The sequence below is a fragment of the Canis lupus genome, chromosome 10 (genome assembly GCF_011100685.1).
Source record: "Canis lupus familiaris isolate Mischka breed German Shepherd chromosome 10, alternate assembly UU_Cfam_GSD_1.0, whole genome shotgun sequence".
Lineage (NCBI taxonomy): Eukaryota > Metazoa > Chordata > Mammalia > Carnivora > Canidae > Canis > Canis lupus.
Window position 1 is genome coordinate 43363558 of NC_049231.1, and position 19678 is coordinate 43383235.

At 44.6% G+C, this 19678-nt stretch overlaps 1 protein-coding gene across 7 annotated transcripts in view; it reads left to right on the top strand.

Annotated features, from left to right (window-relative positions):
• CHST10 (carbohydrate sulfotransferase 10) overlaps positions 1 to 19678 on the top strand; it is a 30123-nt gene that overhangs the window by 296 nt on the left and 10149 nt on the right. Inside the window, exons 1-5 of one of the 7 annotated variants that reach the window (XM_038551002.1) lie at positions 48 to 303; positions 1906 to 1991; positions 10110 to 10204; positions 10753 to 10884; positions 18148 to 18239. In XM_038551002.1, coding sequence (XP_038406930.1) covers positions 10162 to 10204; positions 10753 to 10884; positions 18148 to 18239 — 267 coding nt within the window. In that variant the 5' untranslated portion in view covers positions 48 to 303; positions 1906 to 1991; positions 10110 to 10161. Of the gene's footprint in view, positions 1 to 47; positions 304 to 401; positions 421 to 1905; positions 1992 to 7900; positions 7920 to 10109; positions 10205 to 10749; positions 10889 to 18147; positions 18240 to 19678 lie in introns of those variants that run through there. The other 6 variants (XM_038551004.1, XM_038551003.1, XM_038551008.1 and 3 more) reach the window with 6 other exon arrangements.

Consider the following 19678-nt stretch of genomic DNA (forward strand, 5'->3'; position numbering starts at 1 on the left):
TTCTTTGTGAGCTCCGTCCCGGTGTGTTCGGTGACTTGAGGACCTCGCTGGCTGGTGGGATGAGTGAGGAGGTCGCTCCTCGCGCTAATTATGCAATAGGCGGCGGCGTCCTCGCGGCGGGACGCTGTGACCGGCGGGATGACTGATACTTGGTGATCCGTAATTCACTCCTTTCGTCTTTGGCTGATGATGTGCATTTGCGGTTGGTGCACAGCGAAAGAAAACGTTCCGCGTGGGCGCGAGGAGCCGGCGGAGAGGGCAGGTGCGAAGGCAGGAGCGCGCCCTCCCGCAGCGCGCAGCGAAGTGAGTCGGTGGGCGAGAGGGGCCAGGGTGGCTGGAAACGAGGTCTCCTGGCGGAGGGGCTGCGGAGGGGCTGCGGAGGGCTCTCGATGTGGACGGTCGCAGAAGTTGGAGGACCAAGTAGGAATTTCTGCACTTCTGGCTGGGAAGATTGAACCAGGTTTTCCAAAAGCGGTCGTTTTTGTTTTTCCAAGTCTCTGAAGGCAGGAAAGGGCCGGGCAATGAATAGAAAGCGGTGCAGCCAGGCTCTGCCTGGTTAGCTAAGCCGAGGACTGTCATAAAGGGCTTTTTTTTTTTTTTTTGGGGGGGGGGGGGAGGGTCTGAAACACCCAGAGCCTGAGGCTTTGGGCCATAAAGAGTTGGGTAATGGTCAGTTTTGACTGCCAGGGTGAGAAATGCCTCAGACATTCTGAAAATTAGGTAGCTCAGTTCAGGCTGGGCAGCTCAGGTTCGGTCCTGCAGCTCAGGCTTGCTGGTCTCCAGGACCTTACTTATTCACTCGGAAATTTTCAGTGACTGGGTGAAAAGAAAAAGACACAAAGGAAATAGTCTTCTCCCTTTTCTACCATTGTAATTATGAGTCCATCTCGGCCCAAAATTGGAATTTCAAGATGGAAAGAAAAATCTTTCCATCTTTTTTGCTCTTGACCCTGAAGAAGAGAATCTCAAAGTAATACCTGAGAGAAAAATTCTTTCCTTCGCTGGAATGAAAACTGGAGTGCTTGCAAAACTAAACAAAACAAGGAAAGACTCAGGAAGTATCCCAGGCAGTTTGCAAGGTATATTCAGATCATCGTTCAAATGCGTGAGGTTAGATGATAAAAAGGTGGGAGAGAGCTGGAAATAGAAACGGGAGAGAGGTGAATTCAGGACCTTTCAGATTGCAGAAAGGAAGAGTCTGTTTTCTTCTGATACAGGTCTGGAAGAATCTGGATGTGAGTACATAAAGCTTAATCTTTCCATCTGCATAATGTGAAATTGCTTTTAGTTTTAACATTGAGCTCTTCAGAGTAAAAGGAAACACGGCTAGACTGTGCTACATGAATCCCAAGCAGTTTGGGCTACATTATGTGTTAAATGAGTTGTATGTTTATTTTGCCAGCCAACTCTATTAAATCTGTAATCTCTCTAATTCCACAAGTTCGGCTTGTTTCCAGTTATTCATTCATGATGTGTCATTTGGCTAGAATTTTGCCGGGGTGTTAAAGCCTAAAGAAATGCAAAACCCAGAGAACATCTTGCTTTGGAAGATTTCATCATCCTCTACAGGAATCCTTTACCCAATGTCAAACATATAAAATAGATAAAACAGAATTTGATTTTTTTTTTTTTTTGCTACAAAACTTATTTTATTTTTCATATGAAGTTACAGGGAACAGTCTTTTAAACAGCTACCCATTTTGGCACAGTTGGAACATTTATTCATTTGCCAGGAATGCCAAGTATAGCCCACCTCTGTAAGAGACCTGTTGTGCAAACTGTACTGGAATAATCAAAGTGGTTAACTATTTCCCAAATATAAACCAAGTTGTATTAAATAAGTTGATCTTATCATTTCTAATGGTGCCTATTGTTTTTGTTTTTGTTTTTAATTATCTTATACAGTGACAGGAGGAACCAAGAATCTCAGGCAAAGCAAATACTGCAAGGAAACGTGGATGCCAGGCCTCAGAAGTTAGATTAAGGAGAATGTGAGCTCACTATTTGAGATTCATGTCATTTACTGTTCTTCTCACTGCCTCTTTTCTTGCTTGTATGGAGATTTTAGGAGATTTAAAACTCTTAAATAGGAGTATGTACACTTATACTTAGAAATGTTTTCTTAAATATAATAATAGAAGCACCTTCCCAGGCTGGGAATTAGGTGAGTTTGGTCCTTACTGACAGCAGTGCCTGACATGTAGATAACCCCAGGCAGGTGTTTGCTGTATTTTATCATTACTCATGAAAATCTGTCTTTACCTCAGATACATTCTTCAGCTGGACAGAGTAAGGAGTGTGTTTGCATTTCTGGTAACTAAGGATGATTAATCATTCTATGACAGTAAATTGTAACGATCATGGCCAAGTAGACAGAGGAAATTTCTGAACTTAGATTGAGAGAAACCCTATAAATTTAAAAATCCCCATGACTGTCATTGTCATGGCACTTTATATATAATATGCATATATAATATATATAAAAGATATATAAAGATATACATAATACATTTATATGCAGTATTTTATTGCATAGTAATTTATTAATTTTATTGATTAGATGATAAAATTTTCATTCAAAATCTAAAGATACAGAAGCGTTGATTGTAGAATGCCTCCGGTTGCTCCAGCCTGTAGCTATGTAGTTTCCCTTCTTCCTGTGAATCTCCCCAGTGCTACCAGTTGCTTGTGCATTACCAGGCTTTTTTTGGTGAAGTTTCCTTTAGTGCCTGGCTGTGTTTTGAATGAATGTTTTAAAAACTGAACATTGGATGCATGGTCCTTTCCCTGGAGTATGTATGTGATCGGGGTGGGGATCTAGGAGTTTCCAGCTCAGTAAAGGACTGTGGACAGGATTCTTTATCTGGGCCACTCCCTAGACCTCTAGCTCACTCAGCACGAGGGATGCTGTCTCCTTGCTGCTTTTGAGACACTGGGACACTGACCAAGCTGTTGGCTTGGGTGCTGCAGGATTTCCCTACGCTGTTCCGTCTCTTCTCAGGATTCCCCTTACCCTTCTTTGTTATTAACCGTGGCCCTACACACTTGGTGTGATCACATAGATTTGTTTATTGGCTGGTCCACCTCTATAGAAGCGCCGTGAAAGCAGGGAGTGTTACGTTGCCATATCCCCAGGGCCTAGGACAACTCCTGCCTCAGAGTGGGCACTTGATCAATATTGCTGAATGAATGACAGTTGGAAAAGAAGCTATTTAAACAGAGTTAAACGGACTTATTTACCATAGGATTTTTCAGAACCTTTAATAAGTATGTATAGCAAAAGTAGAACAGGGCAGGTGGAGTCAAGCTCTTCAGCAGAAACCCAGAAAGGTTTTGTGCTTTTGGATGATAGCTCAAACACAGGGAAAAGCCACTGGCAGCTGACCAAAATGGATTTACAAGCATCTTTTTGAAAATGCAGGGGAGGGAAAATCTGCACTAGAGGATGGTAATAATACCAAACCCATTGTTAGTCATTACAAACATATAAAATGTGTGCTGTGTTTCTTTTAGATTAGAAGGGGGAAAAAGGACTGAGACTTCTGGTAGGTTCAGCTATGTTCTTGCTTCCCTAACCCTGCTTTCCCCATAAGAGGGGAAACCACCTTAACCACCAGTCTGACTTGTGGGTTTTCTGAGTCCAGCCCTCTGGCTTGGCTTCAGAACCTGACATCTCTGAGTGAAAGTCTCATTTAATGAGTGGAAATAGGAAAGCTCTAAAGACGGGTATGCTGACTCCGGGGGGCCCAGGGTCTCAGTTCAGGGCAGCACACTGTTACCACAGGGGGCCTGAGGAACACTCAGGTTTGCCACCATTAGCTGCAAGAGGCAACTTGAGAGTTGTCTTGGCTCTTTGAACAAAGGAGAGTTAATTACAGAAAATGTCAGGCTTTTTAAAGGCCATTTGTCACTGAGCTACTGGGAGAGCAGTGGCCCTTGGCAGAGGTATGGAGGAAGAACTGTTTGTTTCAGGCTCTAGTCTCTGTGCACACAGAAAATGAGCCTTGAGGGTGTCATCGTTGTAAAGGAGGCAAACCTCATGGAGAATTGGTATATTCAGGGAAACAATCCAGATTGTGGGATGGGCTTAAAGGAGCTGGCCCTAAGGGAATTTGGAATGCCTTTCGTTTTACTTAAACAAATGGGGAAAATTATTGTAATTTTTCCAAAGTCGGACCAAATCCTAATTCAACAGAATCTAGTTACCTATAGGTAGGAGGGCTGGAAAGAAGAATAAATTGGAACAGTGATGGAGTTCTTTGATTCTTATTAAACCTCTTTAAGCTGTTTTTACAGAGCATCAATGGATGCTAGTTGACAGATACTCTTTTGCTGCTAGTTTTTGTTCTTATAATAGAAGGAGGTGGTAGGAAAGTGGCTATTATGTCAAAATGCCTAGAATCTGCATTTTAACAGGATGCACCCTGGGATTTATGTGGGCATTAAAAGGAAGGGCTGGGGACTTGGACAAGCAGTTCTCAGCCCTGGCTGCTCATTAGAATCCTGTGCAGAGCTTTTAAAACAAGCCCTGGATCCATTGCCAGAAATATGTGTTGTCTTGGCTTCAACATTCTTGGGGCCCAGGGCCTTGCTATTATTTTTTTTAAAGTTACACAGGGCTGGAACCACTGCCCTAAACATAAAGTCAGACATCATTAGGTAGATACCTAGATTCAGAATGTATGAGCTCTCAAAGCAGAAGCATGCTATGGCTAACTGGAACCCCTAGTCTTTAGGATCCGTGAAAACCCAACCTGTTAGATATTGTGGATCTTTACTAGTTTATGTGCTAGGTTTTAGCAACCTTGATGGCAATGATGATGATGGCAGTGTGAAGGCAGTGGTGGTGGTGGTCCTGGTTGTCATTGTGGTCATCTAGGAGGATAGGTCTAGGTGGTGATGCAGAACACTTAGCTGTGTTAGAACACTTCTGTGCCACTTATGTAAATGATGTTGAGCCTGGAGAATGACCAAGTGGATAGTGCTTTACATTTTTGACTGTGCTGCTGGAGAAATAGTTTCAAAATTTAAATCAGGTCATGACACTGCTGCCCCTCTTCTTGTGGAAAACTCTCTTCTGTGGCTTTTCATTGCTCACAAGGTGAAACTAAATTCCACAAACTGCTCTTTAAGATGCAGTATTCTCTGACCATAGCTGCATTTGCTCATCTCTAACATGGATCTGGAAACTCCGGCCACTGGGGTTTCCTTTGGTTCCTCAAAGGCCCCTGGCTTGCTCCTGCCTACCCTCAGGCCTCCATTCCCTGCTGGTCCCCTGGGGACGTCCTTACATAAGTGCTGTCCCTGACCTCTCCACCCAAGTTCTATCCTTTTGTATTTTCCTCTCATAGAGCCATGTCTCCACCTCACACCACTTGTGGGATAGACTTTGTTGCATGTGTGTCTCTCTGTTAGACTGCAGACTCTATAAGGACATAAACTGTGCAAATGTGTTTGGTTTGGGAGTCAGTGTCATATCCCTGGCTTCTGGTTTGTTGGATGGATGAATATCCCTTTTCATGATGAATTTGGCAAATAATTATCTTTAGGTTATTGTGTCCTTAAAAGTATATGCAGATGAACATCTACTCATGTTTGTGTGTCATATGTTATGAGCTGTAGAGATAATGGGCCTACGGGAGGGGTATTTGAGAGGGACCAGGCTTTTGTCTTACGGTTCTGGTTGGCGCATGTAGTGCATGACTTGGAGAACAAGTGCTGGTTTATCTAAATTTTCACCTTGACAGCTTTTTTTTTCTTAAGTCTGTGTGTAATTTGTGAATTTCTTCACAATAGACCATGAAAAAAAAAAGGTAAGCACTTAAAACAGTGCATCTCTCCACCCCAGGGTTTCTCAGCCCAGCAGGAGCCTCCCTAGAAAGCATCATCATGTAATGCAGTGTTTTCCTGTCAGCCTTGGGTGAACATGCTTTCCCACCTTCGGCAGCCAGCCCCGCCTTTCTCTGTGCAGGGAAGACTACCTTCCTAACCCCCTTCTGTCAGAGGAGTTGAATCTGACAGGTGTAACCCCCTGATGGAGCAATAGCTCTCGGGTGCAGGGTGATTAGAGCCGGGCGGGGGCATACAGGGGCTTCTTTCCTTTAAAAACACTTAAGTGAGTACAGCAAAACTATTAGAGCCAAGAACCTGTTTTTGTTCTATTAGTCTCTGTACTTTGTTTTAAATATTAAATCATTTTTAAAATAAAATAAAAACTAATGAAGACAGAGATGTATTTACTGAATATCCAGATACATGTTGACTTTGTCAGTTAACCACATTTTCTCCCGGCTGGAAAAGTATTTACCATCCTTTCCTTCGCTTTACTAAGCAGGAACTCTAGTGAGATCTCTTAACCCCCACCCCAGTCAGTATATTTAAGTTGTATATCTATTCAAATGCATGTCAAGTACTCTAACTTATAATTTTATTTTCTAGTAATACTGAAGTCATAGTAGTTTTTGTTTCCTACTCTTAGGTAATAGGTATTAAATATATAAGCACTCTCACTGGATATTAGAGAAATACTTTGGGGTTGAAATTGGAGGCTTCATCCTTTAAAGAATTCGGAAACTCTCAGGTAGAAGGTTGGGTGAGGTGCCTTCAGAAGTGCCTTTCAGCTCTCCAGAGTTTTCCCTTTAAGTTTCTAGGTGGATGTAGGCATTCAGCAAATAATGGTTGTTGTCTGACTGAGTGCCGGGTACTATTCTAGTCCTTGTTCTACTCAGAGGCACTTATATTCTAGTAGTGGGCCAGATGGTGAATGAGTAGTAGGTATGGTGCGGAAATGAAACAAGGCAGAGTGTTGGAGAGGGGCTTTGGGGGGTTCCAACAGAGTGGGTGTCAAGGTGAGCTGACTTTTCCTCTGCTGTGCACAGGAGGAGAGCAGGCCCTGCTTACTGCCCATTTACAGAAGTCTGCTGGCCAGCAGCGAGCACTCCCTCCAAGCCACCTTTCACAGTGACCGCTCTCAGGCTCTATGGCCTGCGAGGGCAACTGCACAGGGTCATTGTCAGGCCTCAGTCTTGTCTGGGCAGCTCTACCCAAGACACTTTATCTTTTTTTTTTTTTTTTTTAAGATTTTATTCATTTATTCATGAGAGACACAGAGAAAGAGGGAGAGACACGGGCAGAGGGAGAGGCAGGCTCCATGCAGGAAACCCGACATGGGACTCGATCTTGGGTCTCCGGGATCACACCTTGGCCTTGAAGGCAGGTGCCAAACTGCTGAGCCACCCAGGCTGCCTAGGGCCTGCGACTTTATACTCCTCTTCTCAAGAGAACATTTTTTGGCAGGGCCTAGGGTTTATGCATCACACAAAACTTCCCACGCCTGCAGCCCTCATCAGGGTCCCCAGGTGTCTTTGGTTGTCTCTGCCCAGTCCGGGTGGGCTGTGATAGGGACGAGAGGGATGTGGAGGCCTTACAGATCTCACTTCTCCTGACCTAGGGTAGCAGCCAGGCTCACAGCAGGAGAGGACACTCTAGATGTCCTAGTTCAGTAGGGGGTTTGATTGAAGTCCCTTTTGAAGTTGAACGTGTTTCAAGTAAAATTGCCCATCGGGAAGAAGACATTGGCTGATGTAAGTTGTAGAGAAGGTGCTTCAGTGGGTTCTGTCTCACGGGGGGCCTCACAACACACTGGTAGGTGTGCAGTGGTGGTTTTATCTTACAGATGAGAAAATTGGGGAGATTTTCCAGAAGAGAATAGACTAACCGCCCCATGCCCATCCCTGACCCCAGGCCTGGGGTGAAAGAATAAAGTATTCCTGGCTTGAAATTAAAATCCAAGATTTAGGAAGGCAGGCGTGGCTTCAGGATAATGCAGGTCTCACTTTTCTCCTAGCCCAGATGTAGAGATCCTATCCCTGAGCTCCTTGGCTTCCTGAAAAGCAGATGATATGACCCTTCATTTTCATGTAAGGCTGTTTATTCATTATCTTCCTACTTTTATGTAGAGGTGGACTCAGTCCGCAGACTCAAATTAGATCTCTTCAGAAAACTGGCTCCCATTAGAAAGATGCCCCAAGTGCCGGCTTTATACCCAGGAGGGTGCCCAGGGGCCAGAAGCTTCAGCCTCCATCTGAGCATGGCAGGACACTGTGAGTGAGCAGTGCCGGGAGGTTCTCTTGCTCTGCAGTGAAAGCCCATGTGAGGGAAGCAGCCCGAGGTGCCTTCCCTCATCTGTATTCACTTGTCTTTAGCACTTCTCTTAGCAAAGTGGGGTTGCAAGCCCCAGGCCACTCAGCAACCAGAGTGTTCCTGGGCCTCTCAGGCTTCCTGAAAGCTGGTATAAGGGAACAAAGTTTCTCTGTTCTGGTCACTTATCTCCTGCCTCCTTTCTTTTTACCCCCTCCGCAGCCCTCACTGGTTCTTCTGCCCCTCTGCCCTTCTGTTAGAAAAGGCCTGCAGTTGGGATTTCCCAGTGGAGTGCTCCCACTGGAAACCATGGGGATGGACACCTCTAAGTATCACTGTCGTGAGGGACAAGGCCAGTGGACTCAGGACTGCAGTACCCTATGCCTCTGGTCACAGCCTATACCTTGGTTGTCTCTGGAATAGAAGAATTAGGAACTTGAGTCCCCTGGGATGAGTCTGGCTTTCTTTCCTCCCTTCTTGGGAAGACTAGCAGCTGTCTCACTCATTTCTGGCTATTTAGAAGGCTGTTTGCAGATCAAATTGGAAAATCAGAGAGGAATCACTTTATGTTTACAGGGGGACAGCTACAGACCTTTTAATCCTCATGACCACCCTGGAAGGAGGAGAGCCTTGTCTCACGAGTGGAAAATCAAGGCTTAGGGAGGTTAAGTGACTTGCTGAGTCACAGAGCTGTGAGTGGTGGAGCCATCTAGGCTTTCTCCCTCAGTCGAGCAGAACTGAAGGAGAAATGGAGACTCAACTCAGGCAGGCCAGCTGGCTTCAGGCAGCTGGAGAGGGGTGGGCATGCCCCATGTTAGGCAGTGTGACCGGGTAAAATACAGGACTCCCAGTGAAATTTGAAACTCAGGAGACAACAAATAGCTCTTTATAGTGTAAGTATGTCCCATGTAATATTTGGGACATACTTCTACTAAAACGTTATTCACGGTAGTCCCCTCTTCGGTGGTTTCAGTTACCTGTGGTCAACCGTGGTCTAGAAGCAGATGATCCTCCTTCTGACAAATGGTCAGAATGTTAGTAGTTGCCCAACACTATGTCGCTGTGACTATGTCATTCCCCTCACTGTATCTCATCTCATAGGCAGCTTACCATCTCATATCATCACAGGGAGGGTAAGTACAGCACAGTAAGATCTTTTGAGAGGGAGAGGGGCACATTCACATAACTTTTGTTATGGCATATTGTTATAATTTTTCTCTTTTATTATTAGTTATCATTGTTAATCTCTTACTGTGCCTAATTTGTAAATTAAACTTTCTCGTAGGGATGTATGTATACCAAAACCCCCAAAATATATAGGGTTCAGTACTCTCTGCAGTTTGGGGCATCCACTGGAGGTCTTAGAAAGTATCCCTGGTGGATTAGGGGACACTACTGTATTGTTTATCTGAAATTCAGTTACAACTGAGTGTCCTACATTTTTATTTTATTTAATCTGACAACCTTGTTTGAAGACCCCAGGAAACACACTGGGTCTGATGTGTGAGAAAGACAGAGTTTGGCTCTCAAGCCGCCCAGTAAAGTAAGGTGGTAAGCTCCCCATTGCAGGATGTATTCAGGTATAGGCTGGATAATCACTTGGTGGAGGGAATTCAGGTTTCAGATGTCTGGTTCCATTGAGATTCTAGGAAGTAAATGTTGTTGAGACAAAGTGGAGAGTTGATTACCTGGGTCCCCGCTGAGCTCTGTCCCATCCAGTGTTCAGAAGCTGTCTGAAATCATAAGTCATCAGCACCTTGTTGAGAGGACCATTTCTCCCTGCTGCCCAGAAGTGATGGATGGCCTCAGTCAGCTAGTGGAAACCAACCCAGCCCAGCAGGGTCTCTTTAAGTGGTTTGGTTTGGCTTGAAGAAGCACTGTGTTAAAGGTGAAATGAAACACCCTTTTTGTTTTCTCTCTCTTGCCAAGAATTGACTGTGACTTCCCTGCTTTTTATGTGTCCCTTGCAGCATGACCTGTTGAGGATTGACATGCCCTGTGTTACTCTCGGGCCGTGACAGCATGAAAAACACCCACCCCCAAGGTTCTGCACAGACTCTCACAGGCAAGTGAATGGAGACAGAAAAGCTCCAGTGTTCATTTTTACCATTTTAGAGATTCTGTAGGTGTGGCTACATCTATCTTGTCAGCATGTCAAGATTTTACCCAAGGCCTGCTTGTAATTGCCTCAGTATGGCTTCTGCCCTCTGCAAATTACCACAGCAAAGGTCTGACCCTTGGTAGACTTCCTTCTGCCCACCTGCTTCCAGATGCAGGCTATTGCTGGGTACCAGCAACTGGTTTTGATGTTAGGTTGAGCCAGAAGGGAGTTACAAGGCAAATCTGCAAAAGCCAAATCTTACCATGTATTCTAAAAACAAACAGAAATGGCTCCTTTCCATTAGAGTGTTTTAAATTTGTTTGAATTATCAGATTGATAACTTCATATTATTAATAAAATTTAAATACTAAGTCAAAATTCTGTGTCAATAGAAAAATTTTTTTCAAATATTTGCATTGATGCTATTAATTAAAATCACCTGTTCTTTTTATTACCTTTTGTTTAATTGACTTATTTATGAGCATCAGGGGCATTTCACTTTTGTTTTCCAGGAAGAATTACTGAATGGCTGACATTTGACAACATGCACCACCAGTGGCTTCTGTTGGCCGCATGCTTTTGGGTGATTTTCATGTTCATGGTGGCTAGCAAATTTATCACATTGACCTTTAAAGACCCCGATGGTAGGTATGCTTCCTCATGGGATGGATTTCAGTTAATCCAGATAATGCTGTGGTATTGTTCCTGGATACATACATAGATGACCTTTGTCACAGAATCAGAGGAACATTAATGCCAGAAGTGACCTTGGAGGTCATGGCGTCCAATTCCTTCATGTTACAGAGGTGCACAAGAGGAGGTGGAAAGGGACAAAGGTGTCTTCTCTGCATCTCCCCTGGGGGCAAGTGGAGCACGCTTTCTATGTGGGCTCCTTTGGTGGCCTTTTCCCAGCAATACCATTGCCAGGTTATCTCCTGGGCCCCATGCTTGGTAGGTCTCCTACTCTGTGTCATCCAGAGATGCTGCCGTGATTGACCAGCATCCCTGTGTTCTAGCTGGCACTGTGTGCTGGTAGCCATGCGTTTGAAAGTCACCTTCAGTTCACTGGAGGGGAGGTGATTTAAATACTCTGTCCAGTAAGTAGTCTTTGAGGACTTTTTAGCTCTTCTTGACTTGATGTAGGTGTTCAGGTGAAGACATATAAAGAACACCAAACCCAGATTCAGAAGAACTTATTTTAAGTTATGCCCTTGACCTTTGCTTACTGAGGCATTAGTGTTTTTTTTCTACAAAATGGACATGTCTGACAGCTCCAAGATTGACCTGAGTACAGTGAAGCTCTCTGATCTGTGAGGATGCTGGGTACGTAAGGAGGTGCACTGATGGTCTGGAACCCCAAGGCGACTCCTTCCATGGCAAAGTGAGACAAGGCAAACGGGAGATACTGAAAAGGCTCATGAGCAGCTTCAGATTGGCCTATGTCTACCTAATAAAGAGGGTGCTTGTGAACATGGGTATGCACAGCATCTTCACTGTGTACAAGCCTTCACACATGCCCCTGCAGGTCGGTGGCCCTTAGGAAGGGGGAGTTCAGGAGAGTATCCATTCATTCCAGCAGTTTCCCCCACTTACTGCAGCTGCAGGAAATGTGCCTTCTAAGTGGCCAGCAGACTACCATTCCGCTCCAGCCCAGAGAGCCCCCTGCTGGGCTGAGGGCTGCTCAACGGGCAACCCTCCTGCTCCCACTCATCCTCTCTCTTCCCTCTCCCCTCCGTCTCTCAGCCTGTCTATAGAGGAACAGTGAGGCTGGAAGGCAGATGTGTAGACCAAAGAGGAAGTCCCTGAAATTAGCCCCAAGAGGTGAATCTCAGCTCCGTGCTTTCCACTCAGTAACTCAGCTAGCTCCTTTGTGCTCAGGCCTGATAGATTGTCATTTCAGGTACCACCCCCACCTTCCAGGAGCCCTTGTGAGAACCTGGGAGGTTTTCACAGCCTTGGGAAGGCTGCTGTGTTAACTGCAGGTATATGGGGTGGCCAGGAGCATCACAGAGCACGATGGATAATCACAGATACTCAGGGCTCACACCATGGACCAGGGCCTCTGTCAGAACAGCAGGCATTGAAACTTTAGGGAGTCTTTGGAATCTGAGACAGTCATCTCAGCTTGACCATTTAGATGTTTCTCTAGCTGCTCCAGAACAGTTACACTTACCTGTGATGGAGATCCCTCATTAAGAGAGCACTGGGTCTCATCCCCATGGTACTTTAGAACTATCTGCAAGACTTTGTAAACCTTTCCCTGTTAGCTCAACCAGAGACCAAATGAGTTAGAGTTAGAATCTCTAGGAGTGCAACTCTGGAGACCCACAAATGTAGAAAGAGCTGCAGCTGCTGAGAATATGAATTTGTTGGTACAGCAAGTCCACACATTTTAATGGTTCCCTTAAATGTCACCTCCTGGCAAGGAAGGCACTTCAATGGCAAGTCATGAGGTTAAATTGTTTATTATTTATTTTGTTTCAAAAACTAGGAGTATAGGGAATATATTTTATGAGACTTCCACCAAAAATAATTAAGTGAGGTGTGTGCCTTTGAGTTATAATATTCTTTGGCAGAATAGCCTCTAAAGAACTTTTCATTCCTCAGTATGAGGATAAGCTAGGATCTGATAAGCTAGGATGTGGTGAGTTTTTTCAGGAAAATGTAGAAGCCCTAGAGGGCTTTGTAAAGTGTGGAGCAAACAGTTAAAGGGATAGAAGGAGAAACCCGCAAGGAAGGATGAGAAGCTTTAAGATTTTAAACCTGGAGGAAAGATCTATGGTAGCTTTAGGTGCTGCTCACCAAATGTTTCTCACACTGGTGGATGTTCGGTGTGATTGCTGTGTTTAGTGAATGGGAGTGCAGTGGTGTGGACTACTTCTGGTTGGAACCCTAGATCCGGTGCACGCTTGGCCCCACTGCCCTTCTCCCACCTCTGGGAAGCAGGGTGGGTCACCGGTAAGCCCCACAGCATGCAGGTAACTTGGGGTGAGAACCCTTTGTTGTCAAGGCCAAAACACAACCTAGCCTTTATGAGCACACAGAAACTTCTCTAATTGTCCCTAAGTACCTGGTTGGGATCACGAAGATGGGCTGAGTTCTAAAGGAAGGAAGTGAGCTCGCCTGCAGGGTGTCTTGCTAGCCTGGGTGATTGAGCAGGGATGGACACCCATGAGAAGGTAAACATGCAGCTTCTGAGGAGGCCATCAGAGAGGGTATCTCCTGCCCCCTTTACAGCTGTGGTTTGGTGGGCTTAGTCACTTAGCCTTAGGGGGCCCCCTTTGTCTAGGGGAGGCACTTAAGCCCCCCTGGTGAGTCTTACTGCTCTGTACAGGGAACTGAAAGAGGTTTGTTAACATGTGACTGGAAGAGATTTTTCTCATGCTGGAGTTTGTTTCACTCATGTTCACAGTGTTTTGGTTTTAAACCAAAAGCCCAATGTGTAGTATCATCACAAAGAAATAATTGACAACACAGTGGTCTCCTATATGATGAGGTTCCATTTCCTGTAAAGCAGATGGGGGATCCGTGGTCTCATCATTCAAGGGGCCTGATGTAACTTCAATGTCTGTGTGGCTGCTCCTTCTGGCTGTGACCTCTGGGACACAGAGCTCTGTTCCAATCTGTGACCGGGCATGTGTGTTTTCTTCTCACCTACCTGTTCTTAATGATTTCCCTGCCACTTAAGCTGATAGGAAGAGCAGATTTACCTTGAAGTACTGTTTAAAAAGTTGTGTTATGGTCTGTCTTCAGCTCAGCAGTGAAGCCATAAAGGTATTTGTAGCAATGATCCATCCTTAGTTAACAAACTTCAGTGTCATATGGAACTAGGCTCAGATGTTATAAGTAGACTCTGGCACAGGGACATAAAGCCCATTCAGTGTTGGGAAATTTGATGGCATGGTATGGTGACACTTGAAATCAAAAACGACATCCTTGTCAATCTGGTGTGTATGTGTAGACACTGATTTTTCTTCTCAGCTCACTTTGACTTCCTCTTCTAATCTTTCGCCTCTACTCAGCCTCTCAGCTTGGCTGTCAGCTGCTTAAGGACGGAGCCCATGCTTTGAGTATCTTTGCCTTTCTACTGCCTAGCATGTGATGGGGCAGGTGACAGACACTGAGGTGCTGGTGCACAGCACGATGAGGGAGATTCGTGGATGTGATCCCTTCTAGAAGAACAAGGTGGTACATTGCTTGGCAAATGTAGACATCTTATAAAGCATTGCAAATATAGTGATGCCTGTAACAAAAGTTATCTGATACACTGGGGGCACCTGGCCATACCTAGAGGCTCAAAATGCTTGATCCTGGAGCTGGAAACTTGCTCCTGAGGGTCAAGATGGGGAACGAGACCATCTGTGCCAAATATAATGACTGGCTGAGAGATGAGATGTTCCACAGCTGCCAAAGCCTGTTCTCTCTGCTTCTGAGTATGGGAAACAAGTTGCTTCAGAAATTCATTGACAAGTCAGCTGTTTAGAATTCAGGATGCATTGTCCCATCTAAAATGTTATTAAGGAAACTTAGGATTCTGCAGAACCCATTCAACCTGTGACAGAGCTAAGCATTGCAACGCTGGTCTTTGAAGATGCCATCAGAACACAAAGTGACCAGACAGGCATCAAGTGTGAATTGTCTTGTTAGCATGTGAGTACTCAATGATGACAAGGTTGCAGTGGAGGAGGATGAATAGAGGGTGGTCTTTTGGGGTCCTCGGGGTGCATTGAGGAACTCTGGGGGCTAGTGGCGCCGATACTCTGTCCATTTCATACCATAGAAAGGGCTCGTGACCTTTTTTTCTTAAAGATTTTATTTTATTCATTCATGAGAGACACAGAGAGGCAGAGACACAGGCAGAGGGAGAAACAGGCTCCATGCAGGGAGCCCGATGCGGGACTCGATCCCGGGTCTCCAGGATCATGCCCTGGGCCGAAGGCAGGCGCCAAACCACCGAGCTACCCAGGGATGCCCGGGCTCTTTGACCTTGTTGCAAGTACAGAAGAGCTTCTGTGTACAGCTTTGGTTAGGATGGCATTTTAAATCCCACGTAGGCTAGGAAAAAGACTTTAGTGGCATTCCTAAAGGTGTGTGACAAAGAGGTTTATTTTGGAGGCAGAGAACTCAAAGATGTGTAACAGATGGGGAGATGGGATTATTATTATTGTCAGGTACCTGTAAGATGTTTTACCCTCCCTGAGTAGGGTGGATAGCAGGCCATGGTGCATACTAACAGCAGGGCTGGCTAGGGCCTGGGGGGAGGTGTAACAGCCAGCCTTGGGGCAGGTAGAGGGCTCCAGTCCAGTGTGTGTGGTGTGGCTATTAATGACCCAAGATGAAGTTTTGATTGTTTTTTAAATGAAAAAAATGTGCCTTTGTTTATGCTTTGTTACGCTGATTTTATGCTTTTTTTGTTACCTTTTTTCTAATTATGTTTTTAGGCTTTGGAGAATTTTGAAAGTAAATGTTTCTTTGATTGTAGGAATTTGAAAATTATCTTCAAATTCTACCCAAAGGATTTTCCCAAAGCAGTTTTTTTTTTTTTTTTTTTTTTTTTTTGTAAATTATTACTCTGGTCTAGCATTTTGTAAGATTTGTCTCATCTCATCTCACTATCCATGAATTTTTAAACTAATGTATAAATACTAACTTGACTGCTAACTTGGATTTTTGTTTTTTAGATTTTATTATTTCAGAAAAAGAGAAGAGTGGGGGAGGAGCAGGAGAGGAGACTCTCAAGCAGACTCCATGCTGAGTGCAGAGCCTAATATGGCTCTGAGATCTCACGAGTCTGAGATCATAACCTGAGCTGAAACCAAGAGTCAGGCACTTAACTAAGCCACCCAGGCACCCTAACTTGGGTTTTTTTAATTACACCATTAATTTTGAGATCGCTGTAGAGTCATGTAGTTATAAGAATGCAGAGTTCTATGTACCATTTACTCAGTTTACCCCAATAGTAACATATTCTAGAACTACAGTGCAGAGTTGCGATCACAATATTGACATTGATACAGTCAAGATGCAGAACATCTCCATCACCACAGGGAACCCTGGGTTGCCCTTTTATAACCATACCTAACTGCCTCTCCCTATCTCCCTCCCCTGGCCTCTACCCCCTCCTTGGAAACCACTAATCTATTTCTCTCTCCGTAATTTTTTTTTTTTTAAAGAATGTTATAGACAGTGTATGACCTTTTGGCCTTGGCTTTGTTTATTCAACATAATTTCCTGGATAGGGGATCCCTGGGTGGCGCAGCGGTTTGGCGCCTGCCTTTGGCCCGGGGCGTGATCCTGGAGACCCGGGATCGAATCCCACATCGGGCTCCCGGTGCATGGAGCCTGCTTCTCCCTCTGCCTGTGTCTCTGCCTCTCTGTCTCTCTCTGTGTGACTATCATGAATAAATAAATAAAATCTTTAAAAAAAAAAAATAATTTCCTGGATAGTCATCCAACTATTATTTTGTGTATCAATACTTTGTTCCTTTTTATTGCTGGGTAGTATTCCATAGTATGGATGTATTACTGTTGTTTATCCATTCACTTGTTGAAAGACATCTAGGTTTTCTTCCAGTTTGGGGCTACTACAATATAGCAATGAAGTTGCTATAAACATTTGTGTTTAGGTTTTTGTATGGATATAAGTTTTCATTTCTCTGGGATAAATTCTCAGGAATGCAATTAATAGGTCATATGGTAGTTAAATGCCTAGTTTTTAAAGAAACTTCCAAGCTGTTTTACATTCCCACAGCCATGTAGGTTCTTCAGTTTTTCTGCACCCTCATTAGCATTTGGGAGTTTTCACCTTACTTCCTTTTAGCCATTTTGATAGATGTGTAGTGGTATCTCATTGTGGTTTTCATTTGTATTTATTTGCCTGATTGCTAATGATGTTGAGTATCTTTTCTTGTGTTTATTTGCCATCTGTAGATACTCTTTGGTAAAATGTCAGTTTGTGTCTTACCCGTTTTCTAATTGGATTGATTTTTTCTTTTCTGTAGAGTTTGGAAATTTCTTTACATATTCTAGATACTAGTTCTTTGCCAGATATTGATTTGCAGATAATTTCCCCCAGCAAGTGGCTCGTCTTTCCATCCTCTTTATAGGGACTTTTGCAGAGTAAAAGCTTTAAATTTTTATGAGAGTCAGCTTATCAATTTTTCCAAAGATTTTCTCCAATGTTTTTTAGCTTTTTTTTTAAAATTTTATTTACTTATTCATGAGACACACACACACACACACACACACACACACACACACACACACACAGAAGCAGAGACATAGGCAGAGGGAGAAGCAGGCTCCCTGCAAGGAGCCCTATGTGGGACTCGATCCCAGGACCCCAGGATCACACCCTGAGCCAAAGGCAGATGCTCAACCTCTGAGCCACCCAGTGGTGGCTCAGTTTTATTACATTTAAGTGCTGATCCATTTTGAGTTTGTTCTTGAATAAAGTATGAGATTCAGGTAAAGGTTCTCTTTCTTTCTTTCTTTCTTTCCTTTTTTTTTTTTAATTTTTTTTTATTTATTTATGATAGTCACACACACAGAGAGAGAGAGAGGCAGAGACGTAGGCAGAGGAAGAAGCAGGCTCCATGCACCGGGAGCCCGACGTGGGATTCGATCCCAGGTCTCCAGGATCGCGCCCTGGGCCGAAGGCAGGCTCCAAACCGCTGCGCCACCCAGGGATCCCCCCCTTTTTTTTTTTTTTTTTGGTCTGTAGAGGTCTAGTTGTCAGACCACCATTTTTGAAAGGACTCTTCCACTGAACTGATTTTGCACCTTTATCAAATGTCAGTTGGGCATATTTTTGTGGGCCTATTTCTGGGGCCTCTGTTCTGTCCTGCTGATCTGTGTATCTGTTCTGTTCTTCCATGAGAAGACACCTTAACCTCTTTGTCTCCTAGCATATGGCGCCAAACAGGAGTTTCTGTTGCTGACAGCCGTGCCTGATGCAGGGAAGCCGCCTGGAGAGAAACACTTTCCTGAGGAACTGAAAGTAAGCACAGCAAGGTGGAGGGTACTATCCCCTCTGAGGCCGTCAGCGGAGGGGCAGGGCTGCCTCTTCCTCATTTAGCTGTGGTGTCTTGTTCTCACCCTCTCTGGCCTCCGTGGGGATCCCCATCACATGGGACTAGCCTCCCCTCTATCTGTACTCACATCAGCTGGCTTCCTCTCACTGTCTCATCACATTCTGCTCTAGAGTTGTGGCTTTTGTTACTTCTGTACATTTCCACTCATCTTTTAGTTTCTCTTTGGAGGTGGCACAGTCACATCTGTTTTTAGGTTCTTCACAGTGCTTTGTACATCATGGATCCTCTGTAAATGTTGATTGTATTGTGTTCCTGACCAGCTTAGAAGGAGCCTTGCCAGGGGAATGGAGGATGTTGAGCTAGATCAGGAGAAAACCAAGGGAGTGGGGGAAAGTCTCTGACCTAGAATCATGGAATTTTTAAGTTTAGAAGGGTTCTTGGATAGAAGAGCAGCTAATCTCACCTTTGAATGGTATGGATGAGAGAACAATTTAGAGAAAAGGCTAATCATCCCAAATCATATGGGAGTTGGTGGCACAGCCCAAGGCTGCTGACTTACCTGGTGCTCACCTTCCTGCGTATTCTGACTCCCAAGTGTTTCTCCTCAGGCTCCTTTTATACAAAAATTCCTAATTAATCCCAGCCAAGATGAGGAGGGGACACACTCTTGAGATTCCCCTCTCACTGGCTAACCTCTATTCTGGGTCTGGAAAGTTTGGGTTGCAGGTATGTCTAAAGGAATGAAATTGGTAGACCAAACTCTAAGACATTTATCAGCCCAGCATTAAGCTGCAGAGAAGGAGACGTTCTTGTCCTTGATTTGCACTGCACAAGTTAGAGCGCAACAAAGTCTAGAAAGTGTGTACCTGGCCAGAGTGAAGTGCTGTTGGATCAAGTTTACAAGATGCAGAACACTGATTGATTGGTGAAGTCTGCAGAACTCCCTGAAGCATGCCTGGAATGTTGCTTTTGGGTCGAGGCATTCCAGGACAAGGGAAGAGAGTGGATGGACCACAGAGGAAACCAGAAAAATCTGTAGGAAATAGGAGGGTGGGAAGAGGAAGGGAAATAAACGTTTAGGTGTTGAGATCAGTAATGATACAGAGTTGGGGTAAGAGTTTCACAAGAGGAACACAGTGCTCTGAGACAAGGGTGCAGCTACAATGCAGTAGCTCGTGAAGAACAAAAGTGACCATCCCAGGAGGTGCTCTTGAGGAAAGGAGGAGCACCCTTCCCACAGACTGTAGGCCCTGTGGGGGAGTAATCGTGGTTGGAAATACAGCAGCAGAACATGCCTTGCAGTCCACAGAAGACTTACTGGGTTTTATTCTTACAAAAACGGCCCTCTGAGCTCTAAGTATTTTTATTCTCATTTTGCATTTGGAAAGTGTGAGGCTTCAGGAAC